Source organism: Rhodofomes roseus, assembly GCF_022264815.1.
Source record: "Rhodofomes roseus strain CIRM-BRFM 1785 chromosome Unknown C8Q71scaffold_5, whole genome shotgun sequence".
NCBI lineage: Eukaryota > Fungi > Basidiomycota > Agaricomycetes > Polyporales > Fomitopsidaceae > Rhodofomes > Rhodofomes roseus.
In genome coordinates, this window is record NW_025952961.1 from 158,672 (window position 1) to 180,923 (window position 22,252).

General features: G+C 54.6%; 8 protein-coding genes across 8 annotated transcripts; 3 read left to right on the top strand and 5 right to left on the bottom strand.

The window, feature by feature from the left end:
• Positions 1 to 11: 11 nt before the first annotated feature.
• Positions 12 to 1,927, top strand: C8Q71DRAFT_702496 (amidase signature enzyme; the record flags this gene model as incomplete). Its single annotated transcript, XM_047920252.1, has 8 exons — positions 12 to 346; positions 399 to 536; positions 593 to 697; positions 748 to 830; positions 887 to 1,026; positions 1,086 to 1,278; positions 1,333 to 1,465; positions 1,519 to 1,927. The coding sequence occupies 8 exons, from the start codon at positions 12 to 14 to the stop codon at positions 1,925 to 1,927; spliced, it is 1,536 nt and encodes a 511-aa protein (XP_047781378.1).
• An 877-nt stretch (positions 1,928 to 2,804) lies between these two features.
• Positions 2,805 to 4,912, bottom strand: C8Q71DRAFT_461009 (uncharacterized protein). Its single transcript, XM_047918682.1, has 4 exons — positions 4,579 to 4,912; positions 4,155 to 4,521; positions 3,250 to 4,096; positions 2,805 to 3,185 (listed from the first exon to the last, which is right to left on the bottom strand). The coding sequence occupies exons 1-4, from the start codon at positions 4,808 to 4,810 to the stop codon at positions 3,099 to 3,101; spliced, it is 1,533 nt and encodes a 510-aa protein (XP_047781379.1). The 5' UTR covers positions 4,811 to 4,912; the 3' UTR covers positions 2,805 to 3,098.
• Positions 4,913 to 5,810: 898 nt separating this feature from the next.
• Positions 5,811 to 7,903, top strand: C8Q71DRAFT_905153 (uncharacterized protein). Its single transcript, XM_047928884.1, has 4 exons — positions 5,811 to 6,174; positions 6,223 to 6,583; positions 6,634 to 7,618; positions 7,674 to 7,903. Exons 1-4 carry the CDS (start codon positions 5,946 to 5,948, stop codon positions 7,773 to 7,775), a joined length of 1,677 nt encoding a protein of 558 aa, XP_047781380.1. The 5' UTR covers positions 5,811 to 5,945; the 3' UTR covers positions 7,776 to 7,903.
• A 1,449-nt stretch (positions 7,904 to 9,352) lies between these two features.
• C8Q71DRAFT_744038 (fungal-specific transcription factor domain-containing protein) lies at positions 9,353 to 13,017 on the bottom strand. The gene is made up of 14 exons (XM_047922912.1): positions 12,977 to 13,017; positions 12,774 to 12,900; positions 12,649 to 12,725; positions 12,572 to 12,599; positions 12,228 to 12,516; positions 12,156 to 12,167; positions 11,498 to 12,106; positions 11,431 to 11,440; positions 11,286 to 11,377; positions 11,128 to 11,236; positions 10,849 to 11,073; positions 10,575 to 10,780; positions 10,392 to 10,523; positions 9,353 to 10,336 (listed from the first exon to the last, which is right to left on the bottom strand). Exons 2-14 carry the CDS (start codon positions 12,887 to 12,889, stop codon positions 9,554 to 9,556), a joined length of 2,688 nt encoding a protein of 895 aa, XP_047781381.1. The 5' UTR covers positions 12,890 to 12,900; positions 12,977 to 13,017; the 3' UTR covers positions 9,353 to 9,553.
• Positions 13,018 to 13,331: 314 nt separating this feature from the next.
• Positions 13,332 to 13,884, bottom strand: C8Q71DRAFT_744039 (uncharacterized protein). The gene has a single exon (XM_047922913.1). The coding sequence runs from the start codon at positions 13,797 to 13,799 to the stop codon at positions 13,539 to 13,541; it is 261 nt and encodes an 86-aa protein (XP_047781382.1). The 5' UTR covers positions 13,800 to 13,884; the 3' UTR covers positions 13,332 to 13,538.
• C8Q71DRAFT_744044 (uncharacterized protein) lies at positions 13,885 to 17,183 on the bottom strand. Its single transcript, XM_047922914.1, has 14 exons — positions 16,851 to 17,183; positions 16,777 to 16,783; positions 16,676 to 16,714; positions 16,591 to 16,621; positions 16,513 to 16,540; positions 16,181 to 16,460; positions 16,119 to 16,130; positions 15,455 to 16,066; positions 15,393 to 15,402; positions 15,254 to 15,345; positions 15,099 to 15,201; positions 14,797 to 15,036; positions 14,535 to 14,740; positions 13,885 to 14,485 (listed from the first exon to the last, which is right to left on the bottom strand). The coding sequence occupies exons 1-14, from the start codon at positions 17,006 to 17,008 to the stop codon at positions 14,291 to 14,293; spliced, it is 2,013 nt and encodes a 670-aa protein (XP_047781383.1). The 5' UTR covers positions 17,009 to 17,183; the 3' UTR covers positions 13,885 to 14,290.
• Positions 17,184 to 18,843: 1,660 nt separating this feature from the next.
• On the bottom strand, positions 18,844 to 20,257 carry C8Q71DRAFT_721581 (kinase-like protein; the record flags this gene model as incomplete). The annotated part of the gene is made up of 8 exons (XM_047921463.1): positions 18,844 to 18,914; positions 18,975 to 19,123; positions 19,174 to 19,322; positions 19,379 to 19,543; positions 19,595 to 19,678; positions 19,729 to 19,998; positions 20,061 to 20,137; positions 20,200 to 20,257. 8 exons carry the CDS (start codon positions 20,255 to 20,257, stop codon positions 18,844 to 18,846), a joined length of 1,023 nt encoding a protein of 340 aa, XP_047781384.1.
• An 828-nt stretch (positions 20,258 to 21,085) lies between these two features.
• C8Q71DRAFT_703342 (glycolipid transfer protein) lies at positions 21,086 to 22,043 on the top strand (the record flags this gene model as incomplete). Its single annotated transcript, XM_047920311.1, has 6 exons — positions 21,086 to 21,112; positions 21,167 to 21,251; positions 21,309 to 21,367; positions 21,425 to 21,543; positions 21,628 to 21,763; positions 21,876 to 22,043. The coding sequence occupies 6 exons, from the start codon at positions 21,086 to 21,088 to the stop codon at positions 22,041 to 22,043; spliced, it is 594 nt and encodes a 197-aa protein (XP_047781385.1).
• Positions 22,044 to 22,252: the final 209 nt, after the last annotated feature.

The following is a 22,252-nucleotide window of genomic DNA, read 5'->3' on the forward strand; positions in this document are numbered from 1 at the left end:
CGTTGTGAGCAATGCTGCCTCGGTTTGTCCCTGCGACTGTCCCATGTCGACTGGCAGGCACAACTAAATGCTTTCACAGCAAGGTTCCTGGCCTACTCTCGTTCCGCGATGCTAATGCTAGCGTCAATGCACTAGTTCATATCGCCCCCCCGGAGCGTGTAGACGGACGTCTCGACCTTAGGGTCGCTGTCAAGGACAACATCTGCACTTCAGGGATGCCAACAACGTGCTCCTCGGCGATGCTACTCGGCTTCACATCGCCATTTGATGCTACTGTCGTCGAGCTGCTTCAAGCAGAGGGAGCGCAGCTCATAGGCAAAACAAACTGTGACGAATTCGGGATGGGGTAAGCCTCAGTGCTATGTAGCTATCGAATCAGCTTTTCAGACCCAGCACAGCTCTCTGAACACCTATAGCTTTCATAATCCGGTGATCAATCCGTTCCAAGCAGCGGGCAGCACTGTCCAATGGACGGACCGCGAACGCCGCTCAGCAGGAGGTAGCTCTGGGGGGAGCGCAGCATCTGTAGCTGCTGGGTTCAGCCACGCGTAAGATTAGGACGGTATGATGCTTATTCGGCTGCTGAAATGAGATTGAAGGAAAGTGCACTGGCTACAGATACAGGTGGCTCGATACGGCTTCCTGCCTCTTATTGCGGGGTCGTAGGACTGAAACCCTCTTACGGCCTCGTTAGTAGGTGCGTACCATCAATGTTCGTCGACTGCTTTATCCTGACACCAATTCAAGGTGGGGTGTTGTCTCATACGCAGATAGCCTGGATTGTGTGGGAGTCATGGCCCGTTCTGTGGACACAGTGAAGAAGCTGTTCGGTAAGTTCCTCGGCCGTTGTGTTGGGGTCTTCACGCTCTGATGTGGCGCGTCACAGACGTCATTTCCTCTTACGATCCCAAAGATCCAACAGCAGCCCATCCAAGGGCCAGGAAGAAGGCTGTCAAGGCAAGCCATGCGTCCTGGTTGCGAGCTCCCGGAGAGTCGTTGAAAGGATTACGTATCGGTATCCCCCAGGTACACTTTGTTCTCAGAGGCTTGTCTTTTTTTTTTCCAAACTGATTGGTGACTCACAGGAGTACTTCCCAAGCGAGCTTGATGCAAGCACACTTAAACCGCTTCGCCGCGTTCTTGAATACCTCAAGTCCCGCGACGCTACTCTCATTCCAGTCTCCCTCCCCACAACACCGTATGCGCTCAGTGCCTACTACGTCATTTCGAGCGCGGAGGCAAGCAGTAACATGGCGCGTTACGATGGGGTCCAATACGGTGAGCGGACCTGCCGCCAGGGAATGGTGAGTATAGTCGACTGACATGCTCTAGGATACTTCAGTCCGACGCCGCCTGACCTCGACAAAACGAAGGCGGCGAATGTCTACGCGCACAGCCGATCGTCTGGCTTTGGCAATGAGGTTCAGAAGCGGATACTACTTGGAACCTACGCCTTGTCAGCTGAGTACGTGCTACCACGCGCGTGACGAGGAATCTTGACTTAGATTGTGCTCCCAGTGCCTTCGACAACTACTTCCTGCAAGCCCAGCGCGTCCGGAACCTCGTCCGCGCCGACTTCGACCGCGTCTTTGCCGTGCCAAACGTACTTTCCCCGACCCGGCGTAAAAATAAAGCAGCAGAGGAAGGTATACACGTCCTGCTCCACCCATCTGCAATACGTACCGCTCCGCCGCTTGAAAGCAGAGACGATGCACAGGAGTCGGACGAGAGCGTCCTCGACGCGTACGTGCAGGACGTGCTCAACGTCCCGGCTTCTCTCGCGGGTCTTCCTGCCATGAGCGTGCCAGCAGGCTTAGGCGAAGACGGTTGGCCGGTGGGGGTCAGCATTGTTGGGCAGTGGGGATCTGACGAGTTGGTGATGGAGGTCGGGAGAGAGTGCGAACGCGCTGACCTAGCCGTTGACTGAGTCTCGTCTTTTCGGACTCAGCCTCATATCTCGCACGGCGAGATGAAGCTCGCTTCAGCATCGTGATTTCCTTTCATTGGATGCCTTCCCGCAGGCTTTTCAGCGATTCTAAATGCATTCGCGGGCCCTGGATTTTATGGTTAAGAAATGTTTATCTGCAGTGCGCCTCCGTAGCTCCACTCAAAATCCATGGACAATACCTTGCGGAGCTCAAATAGGTGGCACAACGTTACCGTAAGACACAGCTGCGAATGTGCCTGCATCATATTTTCAAGCATAGATATCTCACTGGCTCGCAGGCTCCATGGGCGAGGACTGCTTGTCTGCTGTCATTGTCGAGCTAGACTGCTACGAGACGCCTTCGTCGAGCGAACACGCTACGAGATAGCCTCGTCGCGTGGACATGCTCGTCGGCCTATGAAACGGCTTCGTCAAACGAGCACACCACAGGACGGTACCGATTTCGTCGAACGATAACTACGCTACAAGACGGTATCATCGCTCGAAGCGACTCATCGCATAGAAGGGGCATCGCTCGGAGGCGGCATTACATAGAAGTGGCATCGCGCAGATGCGTCATCGGGGCGGTAGATCCAGCTGGGTAGGTTGCACAGTTCGCATGTAGGTCCTGGCGGTGCACTTGGCGCGGCAACCCCAGAGCCCAGGACAGTACGGCAGTGTTATCGCGTAGTTTCGTTGAGCAGGCTCCTGTATTGTCGAGGGGCACTAACCAACGCCCCTCCTCTCGCCGACACCATCGACGGGTTAAGCGCCGTCAAGTTCTGACCATCCCGGCGCCCATCCACCCAATATCCCCAGAATTCCCGCTTGTTCCCGTGCCAATACGGCGCAGAACATAGTCGGGGTGCGACGTGCGTGCGCGACGGTAAGATCCAAATCTCGTCGGAGGCTCAAACTCAACTTTACGGACGTGTTTTGTACCTAGAAGGGGGGGTCCTACCCCCCTTCCAAATGACCTGTTTAGAAGAGGGGTGTACTGATCCGAAGCAACGGTACACACGAGATGCCGACTTGCCGCAGAGATTTACAGCGCGAATTTAGGATAGAGCGCGCTGTAAACCTCTGCGGGAAGGCATCCATTAGGACATGTACGGCGTGTGTTATGCTACTTTTTGGGTCTGTAATAAGAGTGCTCCGTACTTGAGATGCGCTACACCCAATCGCTATCAATGGCAATGCACCGAGGCCGAGCTTCTCCTGCCTGCCACGGAGCAAGCTGGGGTACTTCACAGAATTCCTATCGCGATCACCCAACCTATCAGGATCCCAAGCACACAAGCAGACAACAACCCGCCACCCACATTGACAGCGCAGGCTGGATCGCACTTCAGCCAGATCGGCCAGTCCAACCACTCGATTAGAGCGTCGAACGCGTCCCTCCACTTGGCCAACATTGGGGATGCGATGCTAGCATCGAAATTCGAGCCCTTGGCTCTGACGTCAAGCCCAAACGCATCCCTCCACACCTCGGTGTATACTCTGCAGACTTCGTGAAGAACTTCTTCGACAGCATAGTTCAAAAGCCGCTCTTGTCTTGTGAACCGCGCCTCGGGGAATCGGGGCGTGAAGCTCGTCGTGCACCCTCGTGCGATGGCCTCGAACCAGGTAGGTTCGCCGATACCTTCGCGGGGCATGTACGGGCTGAGAGAGACGAGGAGTTGTTTGTGTATCTCCGCAGTGATGCTCTGGAACTGAGCATGGACTTGAAGGCTTGCATCTGTATCTGCTGCGACCAGGCGAGCCAGATGCAGCAGATGCCGGATATACAACAAGCGGTCTCCGAACCTCTCCTGGATGGCCTGCGCGAGGGTACGCCAGTCGATGCCGCTCTTTCCCGTAGGATCGCGGGCCACCATCTCAGAGATGTCAGCGCGTACGCGGGCAGTATCCTCCCCGGAAATATGCGCGATGCGATACTGCGTGCGGGGCAGTCCGCGACGTGCCGCGACGAGAGATGTGAGGGCGGGGTCGAAGAACGAGATCATTGTGGCAGAGTCCACTTGGACGCGTGACTCGCCAGGGAAGGCGTTATGTCGACCACCTGCATGCCTGACCTCCATGAGTGGAGGAGCAAGGCGGGCGTCCGATGGAGTGTCGAGGGAGGAGACAAGCGTGAGGCCTTGAGAGAAGTCGCAGTACATGATCTCACTGCAGAACCCATCAGAGTCCTGCGCAACGAAGAGGTCGTGCAGCGAAGCAGACCTACAAGTCGTACTCCATACGAACGAAGCCGTCGATACCGTACTTCCTCCCCCATGCACACGCGTCAGTGATACGGTCCAACTCGGGGTCGGAACGCCAGGGCTCTCGCCCGTGACCGACTTCGCCCCAGATGAGAACGTCCTGTGTGTCCGCAACGCCACCGCGCTTGTTGGCGCTGCAGCCGTCAAAATAGATGAGCTTGAGCTCACGGGTGGTCATGAACGTGAAGAGTGTGCCGTTCTGGCCACGCAGGAATGTTTGGGAGTGTTCTGGGTCGAAGGCGAGCCAGTCCATGACTGGGAGTTTACTGTTGCCCCTGCCGTGGTACAGCCGCGTACCCGGTGCTATTGAGGCACGCGCAATTGAATGCCCTGACCCCGCGATAATTGATCATCCATGACTGAGCTTAGAAGGCATTGGCCACGTACCGTTAGGATATCTTGAATTTGGTGCCATTTGCATGAGAGACGACAGAGACCGGAAGATGAGGTTACCTGTCGCCTCCTCGCTTATTCGCTCGTCCCATGAGCGAGTATACTCCTCTTGCAATTTTGTGTTCGCAGTCTCTAGTTCTGCCTGCCTGCAGCAACGAGAAGCACTGTACCCTGCGACCGCTGCGCAGGCGACGAAGAGATACTGCAATTTTGTCGACCAGCGCATGAGAGAACGCAATGAGGGAGCATTGATGCACGAGTCAGCAGATGGTGTATAGCAGAGGCATCCTGGCCGCCGTATGGAGTGACTTCGTCGACGCCCCGCTGCCATTTGAAACGCGCGCGACGCGTGGCGTCACGGTACACGCGTCTTGTCACGCCGCGTTTCGCTGGCCACGAGACCGCGTCTGTCAGGCTGGTACATTACTTAGGGCGGCAAACAAGCAACGTTTCGCACATCAGTTCCAACGTCTGTTGAAGGGTACCCTTTTTTCGTTCACAACTCCTCTAGACATGCTCATGATGATTCGGTAAATTAAAACGAGTCAAAATGCGACATCGAATGGAGCACACTCAGAACCCTTCGAAATGAGCTTGGATGATATGGTCGTGGACTCGTCAGGTAGCCTCGTCTCGGCCATCGTACAAGCTCCCCTCAACTAGTCATGCCCGTCACTTTAAGCTATCGACCAAGGTCAAATTGAACTCGCCATAGCGCGCTAGGGTCCGAGAAGCGTAGCTAGCTGCTGCCAAGGTGCGGTTCTCATATGTGGCGTATCTGCAAGCTCAACGTTGTCAACACTAAGCCACATAGACCACAGTATAACCAGCAGATATGGGGCAAATGTGCCGAACTTGTGAGAAGAGTGGTGCTCAGTGCTCACTCAACGCTGGTGTTCGTGCGCACGAAGATACGATTAGGCCTATAGGCGCTCACAGTGGCCACATCTTGAAGTTGCTCAACATGATCGCGTCCACATCTCCTCGCTCAGACCCCTCAAAGCACGCTGCGGTAGGACGTCCCGCTACCTATCATGTTTATGCTCGGAAACAGAGACTATTCACAATTGGGTCGGTTCTATTCACCAGATTTCGAATAATATCGAACATACATGGAAAGGCGGAGACGCCCGGCGCCCGATGCGTGTGTGAGATGCCAAACAGACGTCAACGAATCCACCGGATATGCGTACGTAGTACTAGTAATCTGTATTGTTACTGTCGCCGACGCCGATAAGCAGCATGATGGGCATTGGGCTGTTTGACGGACTGCCGCTCAGTTGCGCAGCCTTCTGCTATTTATTCCGTGTGCAACATGACTTGTTTCGCACTGTTCTCGTCTCTGCGCTCGCTCCTCAGCAATGCGCTGGCTGGCACAACCTGTACTCCTCACAGGCATCCTTGCCATAGCTGGGATTCTAGCCAATGCTTCCCAGACCTACCTCTCGTCACAAGCAGATAACAGGCCCGGGATCATAAAGGGAAACCGGTTGTGGAACGAGAAGTTGGGAAAGTATGCTTCCAGTAATCTCGTCTTCCAGTCCCTCGCGTCTCTCATGCAGTTGAAACCGAACTCGAAATATCCCAATGGTGTGTTGCGCATCGTTGTTTCGTCACAAGAAGCTCAATGTCATGCAGGTCATTCGATTGTACGCGCCGGTATCCCCGCTGGGACACTGCTATATCATGGATCTATGACCACAAACTATCGCTCGAGGGATTGGATGGCTTTTGACCCCGAGCATGCCTTCATTTTTGCTTTAGGATCGAACGGCACTCTTTTCACATTCACGACCACGCGAGAATTGCACTTCATCTACTTCGACGGATGCAGTGCCAATAAGGACGGCGGTGTTGTTGACACACAGGATATATTCTTCTGGGGTGATCTCCGACGCACCGGTAATTCGATACTTGACGAAATTGCACGCATTAACGATGGCTGCGAATGGGCGAAGTCGCATGGCATTGACGGTTTCATCAGGATGGAATGGGACTTGTAGGCGATTTCAGTTGTGTCACTCGAATATGATCTGATGTGTCCCACAGCGAGATTATGTATTGCGACTTCTCACAAGGTGTCGAGGTCGTCTCCGCCGTCCGGACGAACAACGGGGTACCTGATCAGCGTCAGGTCCATGACCTCGTGCTCCCTGCGACCACCTCTACGACCGAACAGTTGGGTGGTCTACGCTCTTCAAATGCATTGTATCATGGCCTGGGGCGAGACGACTTTCTCATGAGCAAACCTCCGAGAAACCCAGTCAATCGCACCACGCTCATTCCGCCAAAAGGCTGGAAAGGTACCCTCCCTTTCACGTTCCTCGAGTCGCGCCATGCCGGTGCATGGCACAACGACTTCCCCGGCGAGCTTCGTGTCCGTGTCTATCCCTCCACTATCATCTCGTTCTTCGACCCCGCTCTCACGTCCCTCGTCGAAGCCCGTCGCTCTCAAAAGCGAGAGGACTATCGCGTGGGCAACATCTCCGAACCGGACATCGCGCGCGTCCGCGCAGACATTGCCGAGATGATGTCGCGGGACTGGAGCCCAGGAGCGCGTGGCGACGTGGACTGGGTGGGCCTCGCGCACGTCGTGCAAGATCGCTTTGCGTACCGCCTTCCGTATATGCACTACCTGTTGCATAGTCCAGCGACGAACGTCTCTGAGCGTCTGCAGGTCGTGCGCAAGCAGCTCGTCGCGTCGCTGATCCCATACATGCCTCGACACGACCACATCGGCACGAACGTGTGGTTCGCGGATACCGCGCGCGGCTGCGCGGAGAGCTTCACGAAGGCGCTGCCTGTCGAGCGACTGACGAAGCAGGAGATTTTACTGAAGAATGCCGTCGACGAGGTACTTCACGAGATTTGCAGGGTATATACGGAGGCATGGGTGGACGCATTTGACGCAGAGGGCAAGAGCGAGGAAGTGCTGACAGGATTTATGCACGAGTGGAGCGGCCAGTTCGACGAACTCATGGAATGGTTAGATTGGCCTGTTTGGACTAAATGCGACCCTGCGTGCGGACCTGATGTGAGTAGAACGTGGCGATTGCTCTCTAGACCGTGTACTTATTCGTTCTGTATAGGAATATTGTCTTCTTCCGCAACTGAAATGGTGGTGGTGGTTCGGCGCTGAGCCAACGTGCGTCTCAATGGACGATGAGACCTATTCCCCACAATCTGTATGACGAGCAGAAAAACTGCGCAACGTAGTACTGTTCTGAGTAGAGCGAGAACTCCAGCAAGGCTGCGGAGGTGTACAATATCACCAGTAGATGTAAATATATTATGAAGGCCGACGCGGCGAATCGACGTACACGTAGAGCGCAGCACTCTCACCGATCGTCGCAGGAACCCTTTGCTGGTGATTAAGAACATAGCGTTTGCAGTGTTTTTGAGCCACCTACAGTCAGATTACCGCCTCCGTACGATGCGGCCGCTGGTATGCACGGCACACTCGCCACGCAATGCCAAAGGAGCAGTGGGTGATTGTATTGTGCTGCCGGTCGCAACCTGCATGGGGTGGTACACGATACCAGGACCAGCGACTAGCAATGCACGGCTGACCGCCGGGGGTCTCGCGCATTCATTGAAGAGCCCGAGGACAGTGAGGCACAGGATGATGATAACAAAGCAGTGTCGTGACCAGACAATCCGCAGACGACAGAAAGTCATTATGAGCGATGGAAAGGTCTCGCGAATGCGGTCCGTTCTGATTCATCTAGACACCGTCAAGGTTATTAATTATAAAGTGTGGACTAGGCTTGGTAGATTAGTACCTGTGGGCGAGAGCGAAATGCATTCCACCCGCGCTTTCTCTAATCGAGGGTCGAGAAGAGTATTACGTCGACAAGATAGTCGATGAACAGCCGCGCGGGCGCGGGCGATGACTCTTCAGTCTGAACACATTTCACAAGCCGTCCAACCACACAACTACAGTGTGAAGGCTCGTCGTGGGAACAGGATACCTAGCTCGTTGACCGATAGGGAAAGGGCTAATGGCAATGCGTCGTGTACTTTTGAAGGACAGCAACCGATCATCAACGTTCATTTGTTGTGGATGGACTGCAGTGCACAAGTCCTTTGCAAATCTAGTTGCAATCAGCAGGCGAAGTATTTCGGAAGACGTGCATAGACGGCGAACCGTCTTGAGGATGCAGGCTGGGCCATTACTAATACTTGCGGCGTAGATGGAAGTATTCGCTTGGTGGCATGAAGTTGTCCCGGACGCAACATTCAAGAGGGCACTACACGCCCGTCGCCCAAACCTTCGTCTAAAATTCCATTGTCAACAGAGGGCCACGACGGGGCGGCAGACAACGTACTGCGACATGCCATCACCGTTAGCATCATCACTGAATCGGATATAAGGACATTGAGTTGCGGCGACCTCCTGGACTACGCTCACATGGGGGGAGATGCACATGCTGAACATGTTGCAGGGCCAAAACGGAGCGCCGGAATCGATACCAGCCTAGCAAGAATCACTGCGATAGTAGAATCTGAGATCAGTCCGACTTACACCGCAGATCCTGGTAAGGATGCTCGAGTTCGGGAGTCCCGTCTCGGCCTACAAGTGGCAAAGTAGGCGTGGCGAATCTTCAATCGATCACGGTCCAAGGACGATGGTTGACAAAACCGAGCGAACATCCTCGTCTAGAACCAGTGGGGGTTGTGAAGCATTGCAGCATGTGCCTGTTGCGAGATTAGCATCAGCACACGGTCGCCGTCCCAGCCTCGCGATTTGATGACGGCGCCAACAAGCTGAGGACGACACTTCTGCGATTGTCATACTACGCCGGAACAGAAAGCAAGCTATAATTAAGAGGACTAATTATCAGTACAGACGGAGACGTTATATTATGCTGCAGACAGGAGCATACCGAGAGCGCTAGTCAATACAGAGACGAGGACAGAGCACACGACCGATACAACATACATCCATAGCATACTCGCACACACCTAATCAGAACGAGAATAGGTTAGGCGTGAAGTCGTCATTCGTTATGCCCTCCATGCCCTCGAAAAGCCCAGTTTCCTGCATGAGCGACATCCACTGGTCGTTCATGATGGCGTCTGTGGCGAAGGGCTGGGGCATGTTATAGGTGTCGGTCAACATGGCGTTGCCGTTGGCAAACGCATTGCCGTTCGGGAGGGACGGCAGGGACTGGTACTGCGGGTTGGACAAGAGGCTATTGAGGAAGTCCAGATCAGCTTGAGCGCCTTGGGGATACGAATCGGCAACGTTCATATGGCTGTGACCAGCGGTAGGAGTCCCCGGCACCTGGGGTACCGGAACGGGGGCGGGCGGTGGACAGGTAGGGGCTAGGGCGTGGACTGGCAGATGTTGAAGATCTGCTGTTTGGAAGGGTGAATTCGACGGGACTTGGGAAAGATACATCATCAACGCGGGATGTGGATGGAATTCGGGGGAGGGAGAGTTGCCACTGCTATCGCTGGGCGTCTGTGCCGGCGGAGGGGTTGTCGCGGCACTGGTCGACGTTGGCGAATGTTGACTTGAGGGCTGACCACTTCGTGGGCTGTCTGTTGAAGACCGTCCATTTCTTTGACGCCTCCGGGAGAGGGCTCTGCTAGGTAATATCCTCGTCTGACCTCCAAAGATCGCGAGGGCCTGCTGATACTCGTCCGGGATCGGGGCTGGGGTCCCGTTGGTCGCCGGGTTAAGGTGTCTGTCGCGGTACTCTTCGTAGGCTTGCTTAGCCCGGTCACGAATCCTCCGCAGGATCGGCTGAGAGCAGACATCGCTTAGCGCGCATAAAACAGAGATTCAGACAATATATTACCAAGCCTTGTCTCGCACGAAGCGAGCTAACCGCGCCTTTCTCGAAAACCCCAACAGCGAGGTCGAGTTCCATGAGAGCACTCGGTGTAAGGCTTGATTGCGGCATACGAATCACAGTCGCCCCGATGATGATCTGTGCGGATGCATGAGATAACGAAGGAGGCAACCGGACTGGCGGACGTACTGCTGCCGAGAATGCGTGCGTCCACATTCCCCAGAAACGACCACATAAATCGCCGCAGCGTTCGTGGTGGTGGATAAAGGACTTTAGGAGGATCGATGCACAGCGATTTGCAGCTAGGAAAGAAGGTGCATAAGGACTAGACAGAGGACTGTTGGGGTTATCGAGCAGGGCTTGGGCAAAGAATGTCCGATGAATGTGAATCATGGCTGGTTAAAAGCATCGTGAGTTGAAGCATCGTGAGGAAGAGTCCAAGTCCGTCGGAACCTTGACTTACTGAGTGAACGGTAATGCGACATGAGATAGCTCTTCATACATAGAGCAGGATTGTTGTAATCATCGTCATCCGGGCGAAGGTAAAGTTTGATCGGGGGTAGCGTCATCTGGCGTATCCTCCGGTCGAGGTCTAGGATGGTATTGTATGTGGGACCCTTGGCGGCAAGCATGGTTTCGACGATTGGGGAATAGATATCGCGAGAGAAGATCATCTTGAAGTGCCAGTCTTCACGATTGGCGTGGTTAGCCAAGCTCGACAAACCCGCGCATAGTCACATACATCCTTGCATCGTGTCACCATTGTCAGCGACGTCAGCATCTTCATCGTTGGGCAGCTCGCAGTCGATATGAGCCAAGTTGATGGACGGTGGGCGGCCCAGCGCGATACACTATGACAACAATCAGCTTGAGGAATCGCCTCGGTGCCTCGGGGCATACATGAATTAGCTCGAAAACAAAGATCTCCCAAAACAGATTTCGTCTTCTTTGTACATTCTTCTCATCCATCTTCCACTGCTTGCTGTCACGATCTGCGAAGGCCGAACATCAAGGGCTGGGCACGTCAACAAACAACGTTGCTTACGCAGTCCGATCTAGTCGGGTGAAGCCATCAGCTGACAATCAGGTACGACAGGCACACACACACGTACACTTTGAGCAAGCTTTGTAGCAAGTGATGCTAGAGTCCAAGCACTCTCTACACTGTATCGTAGGGTGCAGAGACTGTGGTAGGCAGCCATGAGAGTGATTGCCTGAACGGTCTCAATTTCTGGCGAATCCAATATAGACCTCATCGATAGAGCTATCCGACCTAGGCGGTAGTACTTCTCGGCCTCCGCGCTGCATGGTGGCTGTGTCAGATCCACAAGCGCACCAATAGCAAGCACCAGAAACAGGACCGCGAGTAAATGGGGACATCGGGACGTGTCCGCACCTCCCGCACAGTAGCCCGGTCTTTCACCTGGCGTGGCGGACTTCATTGCGTTATAAATGGGCGTGAGGATATCGTCAATGAGCTCGTCACGCTTGATCGGTCGACTCCACCAGGTGAAGTGTGCAAGGTACGCCTCGCAGAGAGCCCACGCACGAGGGTGCATAGGTAGCAACGCCTCCAGTGAGTCCAGGTAACCTTCGAGACCATCGTCCGTGAACGAGAGCGGGAACGCGAGATGCAGGTTTGCCAACTCGGCAGGCAGCTCGGGAACATCTTCAATCGCCTCTGGAGCCTCGACAGCCTCTTCGTCGTTCGGCATGTTCGTCTGTATGCCCTGTAAGTGGCCATGAGGTGAGGCTAAGCATGGGACTTACCAAAAAGAGCGTCTACAGCCGTCAACAAAAGTGAGTACAATCTATCAGCTTCTTGCACACACAACCACGCACCTCAGAGCCACCCGATCGACCGAAGTACTTCGTCTCTCCGTGAGACCCGATCGTTAATGTGCCAAGGGCGTCTATAGCTTGCGATAATGTTTCCCTCCGGTGCTCCTCGTCCACGGTCCGACGAACCTCCGGCCCAAACTTGATCGTAAGCAGGTCGTCTCGAAGCAGTGGGTGACGTTCATTGGAGACGCCGGCTTGGAAAATGGCGACCGTATCCTCCAGCTGACGGATTCGCTCGCTCATTTCGGAGATCTTGCGATGGAGTTGCTCGGTGTCGGCAAGTATGAATCTTGTCCAAGACATTCGCTCATTTGGCAATGTGGAGACATCATGTCAATACTCACCTAGTACCTTGCCCAGCGGAAAGACTCCCTGGGGAAGCAATAAGCAATTGCGAAGCTCGGGCTCAAGTAGAACACACCATTGGGGCATATGGTGGTGCAGCCTCTGCGGACACACGAGCCACAGGGAAGCTTCTTGTCGCACTTCAGCTTCAACCTGTAACACTGAGCAGAAGTCGTGAGCTACAACGGCATCGCCACACACCTCCTACATTCTGCACAAGATATCTCTCCCCGAGCACGCTTGACCTCTATGTCGTCCTCATTATTACTCAATTTTCTGGCCGCTGCTTTCCTGGTCTCTGTTCGCTCGGCCGGCATAGGTTAGGTATCTAGAGGTATATGTCGTCCTCTGGAGTGAGCTGCACCGCCCTCGTCTGCGTTGGGGATCGCCTGGTCGTTACGTACGGGGATGATGGTACGGATGCAAGCGGGATGCAAAGGAGCTCATTTCGTACTCTGCATGACTTGCTCGCCCGAGTCCCGGGTCACAGGAGCATGTGGCAAGTCCGACCGAGCGGGTGTCGGCAACACCCCTCGGCAGGTTAAATCTATGATTCTCATTGGCCCAAAGTTGCCGGAATTTGATTTCCGACACACTCCGATTGGCTGAGAGTGAATGTTTCTGCCGCCTCGAGGATGTAAGCGTTAGAGGACCGGCTTGGGACCGGTGGCATCAAGGTGGGGTCCGATGTGGGAGGTCAACTGTCCCGAACAAATATTGGTCAGGTTCTTTGTAAGAAGTAGTGCTTGAGCGGTGCACTTAGCAGTTGCGAATCGAATGGATATCATCGAAAGCGATCGTACAACATTACTACAGTGACCGACGAGTACAGAGTACAGTCCATTTCCAACGAATGTCCGCCAGAATCCCGTGAAGAGAGAAAGACAGAGAAATTGTCTAGAGACACTCCAACCCCGGAAGACCCTAGACCACACGAATACACGCAGATCGTTTGGGAGCATCTACTCAAGTCCTGAAGTTGACGTCGTCCAGGAAGCCGGACTCATGCATGAGGGACGTCCACCTCGCGTCAAGGTTTCCTTCCCGAGAAGCAAGCCCGAGGTTGACCAGCTCTGGCGGAGGCTCATATGGCGTGTGAACTCCCTGATATGTGGCCGGACCCGGGTAGACATGACCTGGATGACGGAAGTTTTGCACACTGCCGCCAAGTTGCGGGTGGTTTTGGTACGATTGCATCATATCACTCCCATGCTGCTGCTGCGGCATGGAGGCATGAGGAGGATTTTGGGATGTGCCAGCCCAGGAGGCGCCTTGAGCTGTGTGCGGCTGAGGGTATGCATCTTGGCGGTACCACTGGTCAGAGTGAGGAGGATACGACGCCATAGGGACCTGCTGCTGCTGTTGCTGTTGCTGCTGCAAGGTCCAGCCACCCATATCGGAGGGACCGGGCATCGAGTATGGCGGGACGGCGTTTTGCTGATGCGGAGGGGGCAGAAATGATGCATGGGAGGCCAGGGAATCAGCTGATGACGGAGAAGCCATCTGTCCTGTCTGCACAGACAGGCCTGGGCGCGCCGGTGACAGAGAAGCGCGTCTGGGCGCGCTCGAAGCAGAAACGGTCCTCCGACCGGCAAAGATCTCCAGCTCGTCTTGTTGCTCGAAGCCCTTGCCATCGTAGCCGGAGCCCCCAGGGACAGGCACTGCCAGTGAAGTACCTCTAGCAGCGGCCAGAGAGGACAGAGCCCTTTCCCGCAGCTTCACGATGACGCTCTGTCCCAGCCGTCAGTCAGGAACAGATATAGACCATGGTAAAGACTCACATTGGCTCTAGCGGCTCGGCGGCTGTGCTGGGATGCCTGTGCAAACATGTCGCAGGCAAGCTCCAGATTAGACATGGCTTGTTGCGCTTGTGGCGACCTTGGCCCACGAGTGACCACCATGCCAAAGATAACCTGTCGCAGGGTCAACTGAGTCCGCAACACGGGGTAAAGGGGCACACACAGCTGCTGAGAAAGCATACGTCCATATTGGCCAGATCCGCGCACACAAACCCGGGTACATGCCAAACTGCTGCTTGACGGTCTTGAGCACGACGACCGCCGCCCTGTACGCGGTCAGAAAGGAATGGGCGTATTCGCTCTTGACTGGGTTCGTTGGGCAGTCCACAATGGCCTGCGCGAAGAACGTCCGGTGGATGTACATCAACACTGGCCCGAGTAATCTTTTGTGAGTCAACCCAACGTGGCAGCTAAGATTGACTCACAGACTTCGCGACTATGAGCCATCACCATTGTTTCCATTGAGTGGATGACCGTGGGTGGCTCGGCATCGGGTGGGGGAGCCAAGTCTTCCAGAACGGCTACTGCCTCCGGCGGTATTGGGAAGTCGCGAACGTGTCGATCCAACTCCATGATCGTCTCGTAGGTCGGCGGCTCCGCTGCGAGAGTCTTCATGGCGACTTCGGCGACGCACTCGTACGAGAATCGCATGAAGAACTCCTCGACTGAACTTCATAGTCAGTAGCTGCTCAATTAGCTCAGCGGCAGCAAACCCAGGAGAACTCACAGACTGTGTCCATATCGTCCCTTTCCATGAGATCTTGTGCCATTGCAGCCTGGCAATCAACATAACCACGGCTGAAACACGGTGGTCGACCCGTACCCATGGCCTGAGTGTACAATCGTCGGATTCAATGTGGTCTCACAGACTGCACCACGTACCTGCCAGGCGTCCGCCTCAAAAATGTTCCAAAATAAGAGACGACGTCGATAGACTATCTTCTCAGGTAGGCCCCATTTCGAACTATCCCGGTCTACAGCAAGTCAGTAGACATCGAGGACATAAGAAGCGAATACATACGAAGGCCAAGCTGACGAGAACGAACATCAGTACAACCACTAATTAGCAGCAACATGACTTACAATTTGACAGACTTGAGCGGCCAGTGCTAATTCACCCCATGATATCTCCATTGACATGCTATCGGGCCTCGATTCATCCTCAGCCATGCCATTATAGATGCTGAGCAAGTGGAGTGTCTGGACAGTTGTTAAGGACGGCTTGACCCATACAGACTTCAGGCTCATAGCCGCGCGAGCGAGCTGCTCGTACCCCGCAGCTTCCGTGCTCCCAGGTTCCTGGTTGAAGTCTACTAGACAGCCGATGGCAAAAACTACGTATAGAAGCGCAAGGTCGTGAGGGTTGCTGTATTCGACTGGCGTGCCGTCTTCTGTCTCGATAGGTTGGCCATATACGAAGGGCACCATCTCGTCCAGGATCTGTTCTCTTGTGACGCCCCTGAACAGCCATGCTGCGTGTTCAACGTACACCTCCGCCAGATGGCGCGCCCGCTCGTGAGAGGGCAGATGCTCCAACAGGAGCTCGTGGACCTCCGAAGACGGCCCGACGAACGGGAATGGGAATGAATCAGAGGCACGCAAGATGCGGGCCGATATTGGAGGGCTTTTGGAGGTGCGCGGGGACTCGGTTGGGTCACTGCCGTCCCAAGTGGATTTTAACGGGTCGCGGTCGTCCTAGGTCGCGATCAGTGAGCCTCGGAGGGAGACCAGAGGGATAGCAACTTACGACCAGGAGGTACTGCATGACGAATCAGCACCAGACGGCAAACCTTGTATCACGGCACTCACCTCTGAGCCTCCCGTGGGACCGAAGAAGGTAGACGAGGCACCATGGTCCGATAGGGACAACATCCCGAAGGAGTCTATCATGTTCCGCGAGCCGCTCGGTATTTGTTCTGCCATGGGTGAGTCCTGCTTCACTAGGTGGGCATCTCCTTCCGATAGCAGCGGATGGGGCTGGTCGCTACACTTCGCTTGAACGATCGTGAGTGCATCCTCCAGCTCCCTTATCCTCTCGCTCATCTTCGCTATTCGGCGATGCAGGTGTTCTGTCGCAGCAAGAACGAACCTGCCACAGACGGGTTAGGGATGGCTCAGCGGCTGTAGCACGAGTGTCTGACCGAGTGCCTTGGCCAGTTGCAAGGCTCCCTGTGGTATGTCAGACTCCCTACTATCTCGTCTTGTGCTAGGTCACGCACCATTCGGACATAACGCTGCACATCCTCTCCGCTACGCCCAATGTAAGTCTCCTATCTTACCACAGCAAACCGAGCGCTCCCGCACCTGGCACGACTGGCATGGGATGGTCTTGTCACAGCGAATCTAGAGGTCACATTCAGGGGGTCTGTCCGTAGAGGGGTGGTCTGGATTGCGTAGACGCGTACCTTAAGCCTGGTCGGGATGTGAACAAGTCAATGAGGTGGCCGCGGTATGGGTGAAGGGAACGCGGTGATCGCACCTGCGACATTCGGCGCATGAGATCTCGCCTCTGCTGCGCTTGAGCTCTATTTCGCGTGCATAGGTGCCGCCCTCGGACTTGAGGTCCTCGCTTTCCTTGCGCGCAGTGCGACGCTGGCGGGCGGCGGGGTTGTGCTTCACGGGTGGGTCTGCGGGCATGAAGTAGGAGGACCGGCGGTGTGGAGACACAGGGCGCGTGAAATGAAGCCAACAATCGCAGATCTCAGATCGGGACGGAGGCACAATCACTCGGGTCGAGCGATGAACGGACGGCTCCAGCCAAGGTCGCCCGCCGAATCCCTTATATACTGCAACTTATACGCCCCCGTCTGCCCCCCATCATCCTCCCATCCTCGCCAAACGTTAATCTTCCCGCCGGCCACACCGTCTCGGTCTAGCCAGCACGCGAAGCGAGCCTCTGATCTGGGGCCGCCTTGACGTTCCTGAGAAACTCAGCCATGTGTTCCCAGCATGTGTACTTCCCATCCGGTCCCCAAATCGTCCCACATATCCCATCACCGACTGCCTCCGTCTTCTACGCTGATCTCCCGTCTCCACGCTCTCTGTACATGTTGCAATGCATTCCGCCATAACTCGTCCTCATGCACATCGCTTGCGGCATACGGGCACCGGTCGCCAGTCGCAATGCAGCTTTGAACAAGCTGGACATTCGTCGTATTCCCGGTTGCATACGGAGCTTCGTCGCTGACGGCAATTTGACAGGGAACGCACTTAGAGATATGTCGGGCGACTGTTGCTCTGGATAGGTCAGCGGTGGTTTCATCTTCCCCCAATCTTCTCCTGACTAATATCCCGAGTACAGTGGCCGTTCTATCCCGCACTCTCATATCAGGACCACTTCGGGCTTCTGCGTACTAGGCTCAAGTGTTGATCCGGGTAGGGAGGCCAGGTCGGCTGTGGGTTTAAAACGCCCTCGAAAGGATGGATGACGGAATGGTTTTCAGTCCACGCTGAGCCCTGCAAGTCCACAGGAACCGGACAACTGCCTAGAAGCACAGGGCGTCGGCGTCCCAACCCAGAGTGTCCGAAATAATCGCATGCTTCGCTGGGCGTTGTGCCCTTGCGTAGGCCGTCCTCGTCACGCTGGTTTGTCATGATGGACATTTCGACGTAAAGAAACAACACTCACCGTATCTGAGGCGACAATATAGAAGCAGCCGTGTGGTTGGGACACCGAAGAGCCTATAATCACCGCTGCCGGTTTGCGTCACCCCATCATCATCATAACAAGCGCTACCTCCAACTAGCCCAGAACTAGCCCGTATAAGTCTGCTTCAGACCGGCCGCGCGGTGCCCAAGCCTGGCTCTTTTCACGGGAGAGGTAAGCGTCCGGGATCCCATGAGTGGATGCTCAGTTGGGACAAGCATACTTAGCAACGACTTACGGCTACGTCCCTCTCTACTTCCATTCCCTGGCCTGGGCGATCTCCGAGGACGCTGGATCAGCCTCACCGAAGACACGTTCCAGCTACTTAGGGATGTCCTAACTTTATCAACCTGTAGTGTCTCCACACATGATATGAAGGACATCGGCGGTGAAGATGTGGACGGTCTTCTAGGTCTTCCCGTGCTTGGTCTATGTATGTCTCCAGTATTCACTTACGCTATGTCCTAGACGTTCGTGTGATCTCGACAGTACGCAAATATACATGTGGACGACTACTCAACTCCCCACAACTTCTCTTCGGTTTCCGTGAAATGCGGCTCGCCAGTCTTTCTCACTTCGTCTGAGCCTAGAATCACGCACGTAACAACATTGAGGCTCCGTGGGTTCTGAGTATTCACAACTTGTCGTCCTGTGGCTACGGAGCCGGGGCAGGGTGAGTGTCAGGCTCTTCGCCAGGAACAATTCATTTCGAGTCAATACAGAGCGGTTGAGCTGCGGTAACATGATCCGTTCAGCACACGATGAGTAATCTAGTGGTACAGCGGGAAAAAGTCCTAGGAAGCGCCGCACCGCGGCGCCCCGGTCTTCAAGTCGAGTAGAAGCCGGAGTCGCTGAAGCACTCCGCAGGGTTTGACGGAGTCTGCAGTCGTACAACATCTGCAGGTCGCCGAATGATGGGTTAGCCAGATCAAGGTTGATCGAGAAAGACGATCTTACTGAAATAAGTATGCGCCATCGCTTCGGCCGCTGTCAGTCGTTCTCGGTGATCATATCGTAGTAACTTGTCGAGCAGGTCGAGGGCCTCCGGCGTTGCTGCAGTTCGGTTCTCTGCCGTTACGAAACGTGACCAAGGCAGTCTGGCATGTCTGGATACGCGTCTCAGTATCACGTCAGAGGACGAGGAGCCGTGACGTACTGCTGCACGAGTTCGTCGCTCACGTTCGTAAGGCAGAGGTTGTAGGTAAACAAGTACTGTTCGAAGCTGTCTGTGCCGAGCACTTTCACGATCTTCAGTAGCTGATCTTCGTTATCTCTGCCACGGAAGAAGGCCTCCTTGCGGAACACCTGTCGAACAGAATCAATCAGACACTAAGCGAGACAAGGGCTTGGGAGACACACACCAGCGCAGCGAGGATACAGCCTACGCTCCATAAATCAAGGCTGTAGTCGTATGTCCTGTGGCTGACGAGCAATTCTGGGCCCTTCCAATATCTCGAGCCAACTCGTGGAGGGTATTCCGTGCCCGGGTGGTAGAACTCGGCCAGACCCCAGTCAATGAGTCTTAGCTAGCACGAGGTGGTCAGCTACTGCGACCTCTTGTCATTGGACCGACATACCTTGCGTTGTTCGCGATCATACATAATGTTGCCCGGCTTGACATCGCGATGCATGATTCCGCGGGAGTGCGCAAAGTCCAGAGCCTGGGTGGCGAGTGTGAGTGGCACCACGACACCTGCGAGTAGCTACGTACCCTCAGTAGCTGGAACAGATATTGCTTGATTTCTAGTTCGGTCAAGGAACGGTATATGTCCCTCCAGTCCGCGTTTCTGACATACTCCATGACCAAGCTATGGGATCGTGAGGCAAAGTCGCGCACGACGTCCACCAGGCCGACAATGTTGGGGCCACCAGAGAGGTTGCGAAGAATCTTGATCTCCCGCTTGATCTTTCTCTTCGCTACCGGCTTGAGCACTTTGATGACGACAATCTCCTCGTTCGACGAGTCGACGCCTTCAAAGACCTACATGGCGTAGCAGGAAGTTGTCACTGAGCGGTCACCGTCTACACTGGATTGAAGCTCACATCGGAATACTTGCCACCGCCGATCCGCCGAGTGATCTCGTAACGATCTGGCACGTTCCACTCTATCTTCGTGCTCTCTGCGAAAGATCCATATGTTCATCAAACACCGGCTGTGGACAGGAAGCGCAAACCGACGGACCAAACTCGTACCACGCAGGTCCGAGAACTGCATTTACGTCGGTATATACGCGGGCCATGGCGTGTCTGGCAGTGCTGTGATATAGTACAGATGTTTGTGTGCTGATCCGGGCTGTTTGGAAGACGATCAGAGGCCTGGGGAGCGGACGTTATCCGCGTCGTCAGCGGCGAATGTCAGGAGACATGGTCGCACAGGAGCACGACCGACGAGGGCATGTCAACGACATGCGGCACCATGATGTTCGCCTTGACAAAGAAGGCAATAGTGGGTCGCGAAAGACGACTGGTCAGAGCCTGGTGTGGCCTGAAGACGCTGATGAAGTTACCCGGTGTTGTTGGAGTCCACATTCCCGTTGCACACTATCCAGGGCCGCGAGCGATTCCTGTTCATACGAAGGTGCAATGTTCCCGGTGTCTAGGACTCAACGAGACCGTGGTGCAAGAGAACAAATACTGATAAACAGCAACCACGTTTAGAATCGCAGACGCCCACCTCACGGTACTAGACACTCGGCGTTACTGACGCTCTGCATGGACCGGAACTTATAGTAGACGCAGCGCGCTACCCTCGCATACATCCAGGCTGTTCACTAACAGCAAACACGGAATCTGAGCGGGCTCACTCTGTGGGAAGACATAAGACCACCCAGTCGAGTTAACTCTAGAGGCAGGAGGCCACGACTTGCGGGGTTTGCCGTAGAAGCTCCAGCGACTCCCAGGGCGTGTTTATGAAAAGCGTGCGTACAACATGGCCTGCAGGTTGCTTGTCGTCTACCACATTGCTTGACCAGTGGAGTATGCGTTGCTTACAGGCGACCTTTCTTACCATCTAGACTCTCCCGTTGCTTGACGATACCCACCCTACTAGACTCCAGAGTTGTTTTGCCATGGCGCCTTTGTTCGAAACAGCAAAGGTGCATTTTCTATCTCGACTGTTCTTCTGTCTCAGAGCAACTGACCGCCTCTAGTCTTTCGCTGACGTCCCGATTACGGAAGATGGGGTCGAGACGGCGTCCTTTCTCTTGGCGACCACAGACTTCCTCAATTTGTTCGGTATGGCGACGCATCTGCACCACTAATGGCATACTTGATGATTCGTAAACCCCACAGATCTACTGGGCCATGGAATCTTCGGCTTTGTTCAATCGGACTTGAGGGGAAACCTCGCTGTCAGTTTTGACGACGGCAAACCATGCGACCTGTATTTGACTGATGATTCACTACAGGGTGTACGCACTCGATACGAAGCAACACCCTCGCGGTCGACGACCCTCGAGAAGCTCGTAATATGCGCGACTGAAGACAAAGAAAGACAGTCAGTTCCCTGTCTCGTGCGGCTCATACGGTAAGCTATGTTTTCCCGTCCTGACATCTCGGCGTGGCCGTGGATTCACATGTATGTAATCTCACTCGTCTTTGACATATACAGCGGTCTTCTGTTCACATGTCAGGCACTGCAGAACATGCAGAGCGATAAGTCGACGGAACTTCATGTCTGCTTCAGGCGGTCATATGATGTTGTCTTGAAGCACCACCACACGTTCATTGTTCGGTCGGCTGTTACAGTACGTGTCTATATTCGTGTCCGCGCCTGATTCTATCTGATTGTCGGACACCCGTTCATGTCCCCGTGCTTCTATCTATCCATCGTCCACGCCACACCGAATGAATTACTAGGTAGCGATGCTCGCCATTCCGCATCGTCAAGATTTCTACAATCGCTTGACCCAAGGAGGATCGCACGAGAAGTTCGACGTCGAGCTCACGAAGTGGCTCGATGCATTGAGCAACATAGTCAAGAGATCCAAGACCTTCTTGGAGGAAGGGGGCTACGGCAGGGTTTGAGCCGACGTGTATATCCAGTTTCATGATTTCCTCGGGTGGACTGATCGTCATGACATGACGAACTTGGCAGCACACGTACCGGAACATTGTTCGATTTGCTCCGGCGGCGTATGAAGGAAGGAAGCCACTCTACTGAATGATCTGTAGGATAGAACTCGAGCTGAGATCCACGATGCGAAGTTGTCTTGAATGACACGGTAAGAACTGAT

What these genes read in the sequence shown, in the direction of transcription:
- C8Q71DRAFT_461009 (XM_047918682.1), bottom strand. Translation starts at nt 4,810, where the DNA reads ATGCGCTGGTCGACAAAATTGCAGTATCTCTTCGTCGCCTGCGCAGCG. An exon ending in GTTCGTATGGAGTACGACTT is followed by an intron (nt 4,097 to 4,154) that starts GTAGGTCTGCTT and finishes TGGGTTCTGCAG; the next exon opens with TGAGATCATGTACTGCGACT. An exon ending in ATCCAGCCTGCGCTGTCAAT is followed by an intron (nt 3,186 to 3,249) that starts GTGGGTGGCGGG and finishes TGATCGCGATAG; the next exon opens with GAATTCTGTGAAGTACCCCA.
- C8Q71DRAFT_905153 (XM_047928884.1), top strand. Translation starts at nt 5,946, where the DNA reads ATGCGCTGGCTGGCACAACCTGTACTCCTCACAGGCATCCTTGCCATA. An exon ending in GAACTCGAAATATCCCAATG is followed by an intron (nt 6,175 to 6,222) that starts GTGTGTTGCGCA and finishes AATGTCATGCAG; the next exon opens with GTCATTCGATTGTACGCGCC. An exon ending in ACCCTGCGTGCGGACCTGAT is followed by an intron (nt 7,619 to 7,673) that starts GTGAGTAGAACG and finishes CGTTCTGTATAG; the next exon opens with GAATATTGTCTTCTTCCGCA.
- C8Q71DRAFT_744038 (XM_047922912.1), bottom strand. Translation starts at nt 12,889, where the DNA reads ATGCCGGCCGAGCGAACAGAGACCAGGAAAGCAGCGGCCAGAAAATTG. An exon ending in CACCACCATATGCCCCAATG is followed by an intron (nt 12,600 to 12,648) that starts GTGTGTTCTACT and finishes TTGCTTCCCCAG; the next exon opens with GGAGTCTTTCCGCTGGGCAA. An exon ending in TTCGTGCGAGACAAGGCTTG is followed by an intron (nt 10,337 to 10,391) that starts GTAATATATTGT and finishes GTCTGCTCTCAG; the next exon opens with CCGATCCTGCGGAGGATTCG.
- C8Q71DRAFT_744039 (XM_047922913.1), bottom strand. Translation starts at nt 13,799, where the DNA reads ATGCCGCAGCAGCAGCATGGGAGTGATATGATGCAATCGTACCAAAAC.
- C8Q71DRAFT_744044 (XM_047922914.1), bottom strand. Translation starts at nt 17,008, where the DNA reads ATGCCCGCAGACCCACCCGTGAAGCACAACCCCGCCGCCCGCCAGCGT. An exon ending in TGCAGCGTTATGTCCGAATG is followed by an intron (nt 16,541 to 16,590) that starts GTGCGTGACCTA and finishes GACATACCACAG; the next exon opens with GGAGCCTTGCAACTGGCCAA. An exon ending in GGACGATATGGACACAGTCT is followed by an intron (nt 15,037 to 15,098) that starts GTGAGTTCTCCT and finishes TATGAAGTTCAG; the next exon opens with TCGAGGAGTTCTTCATGCGA.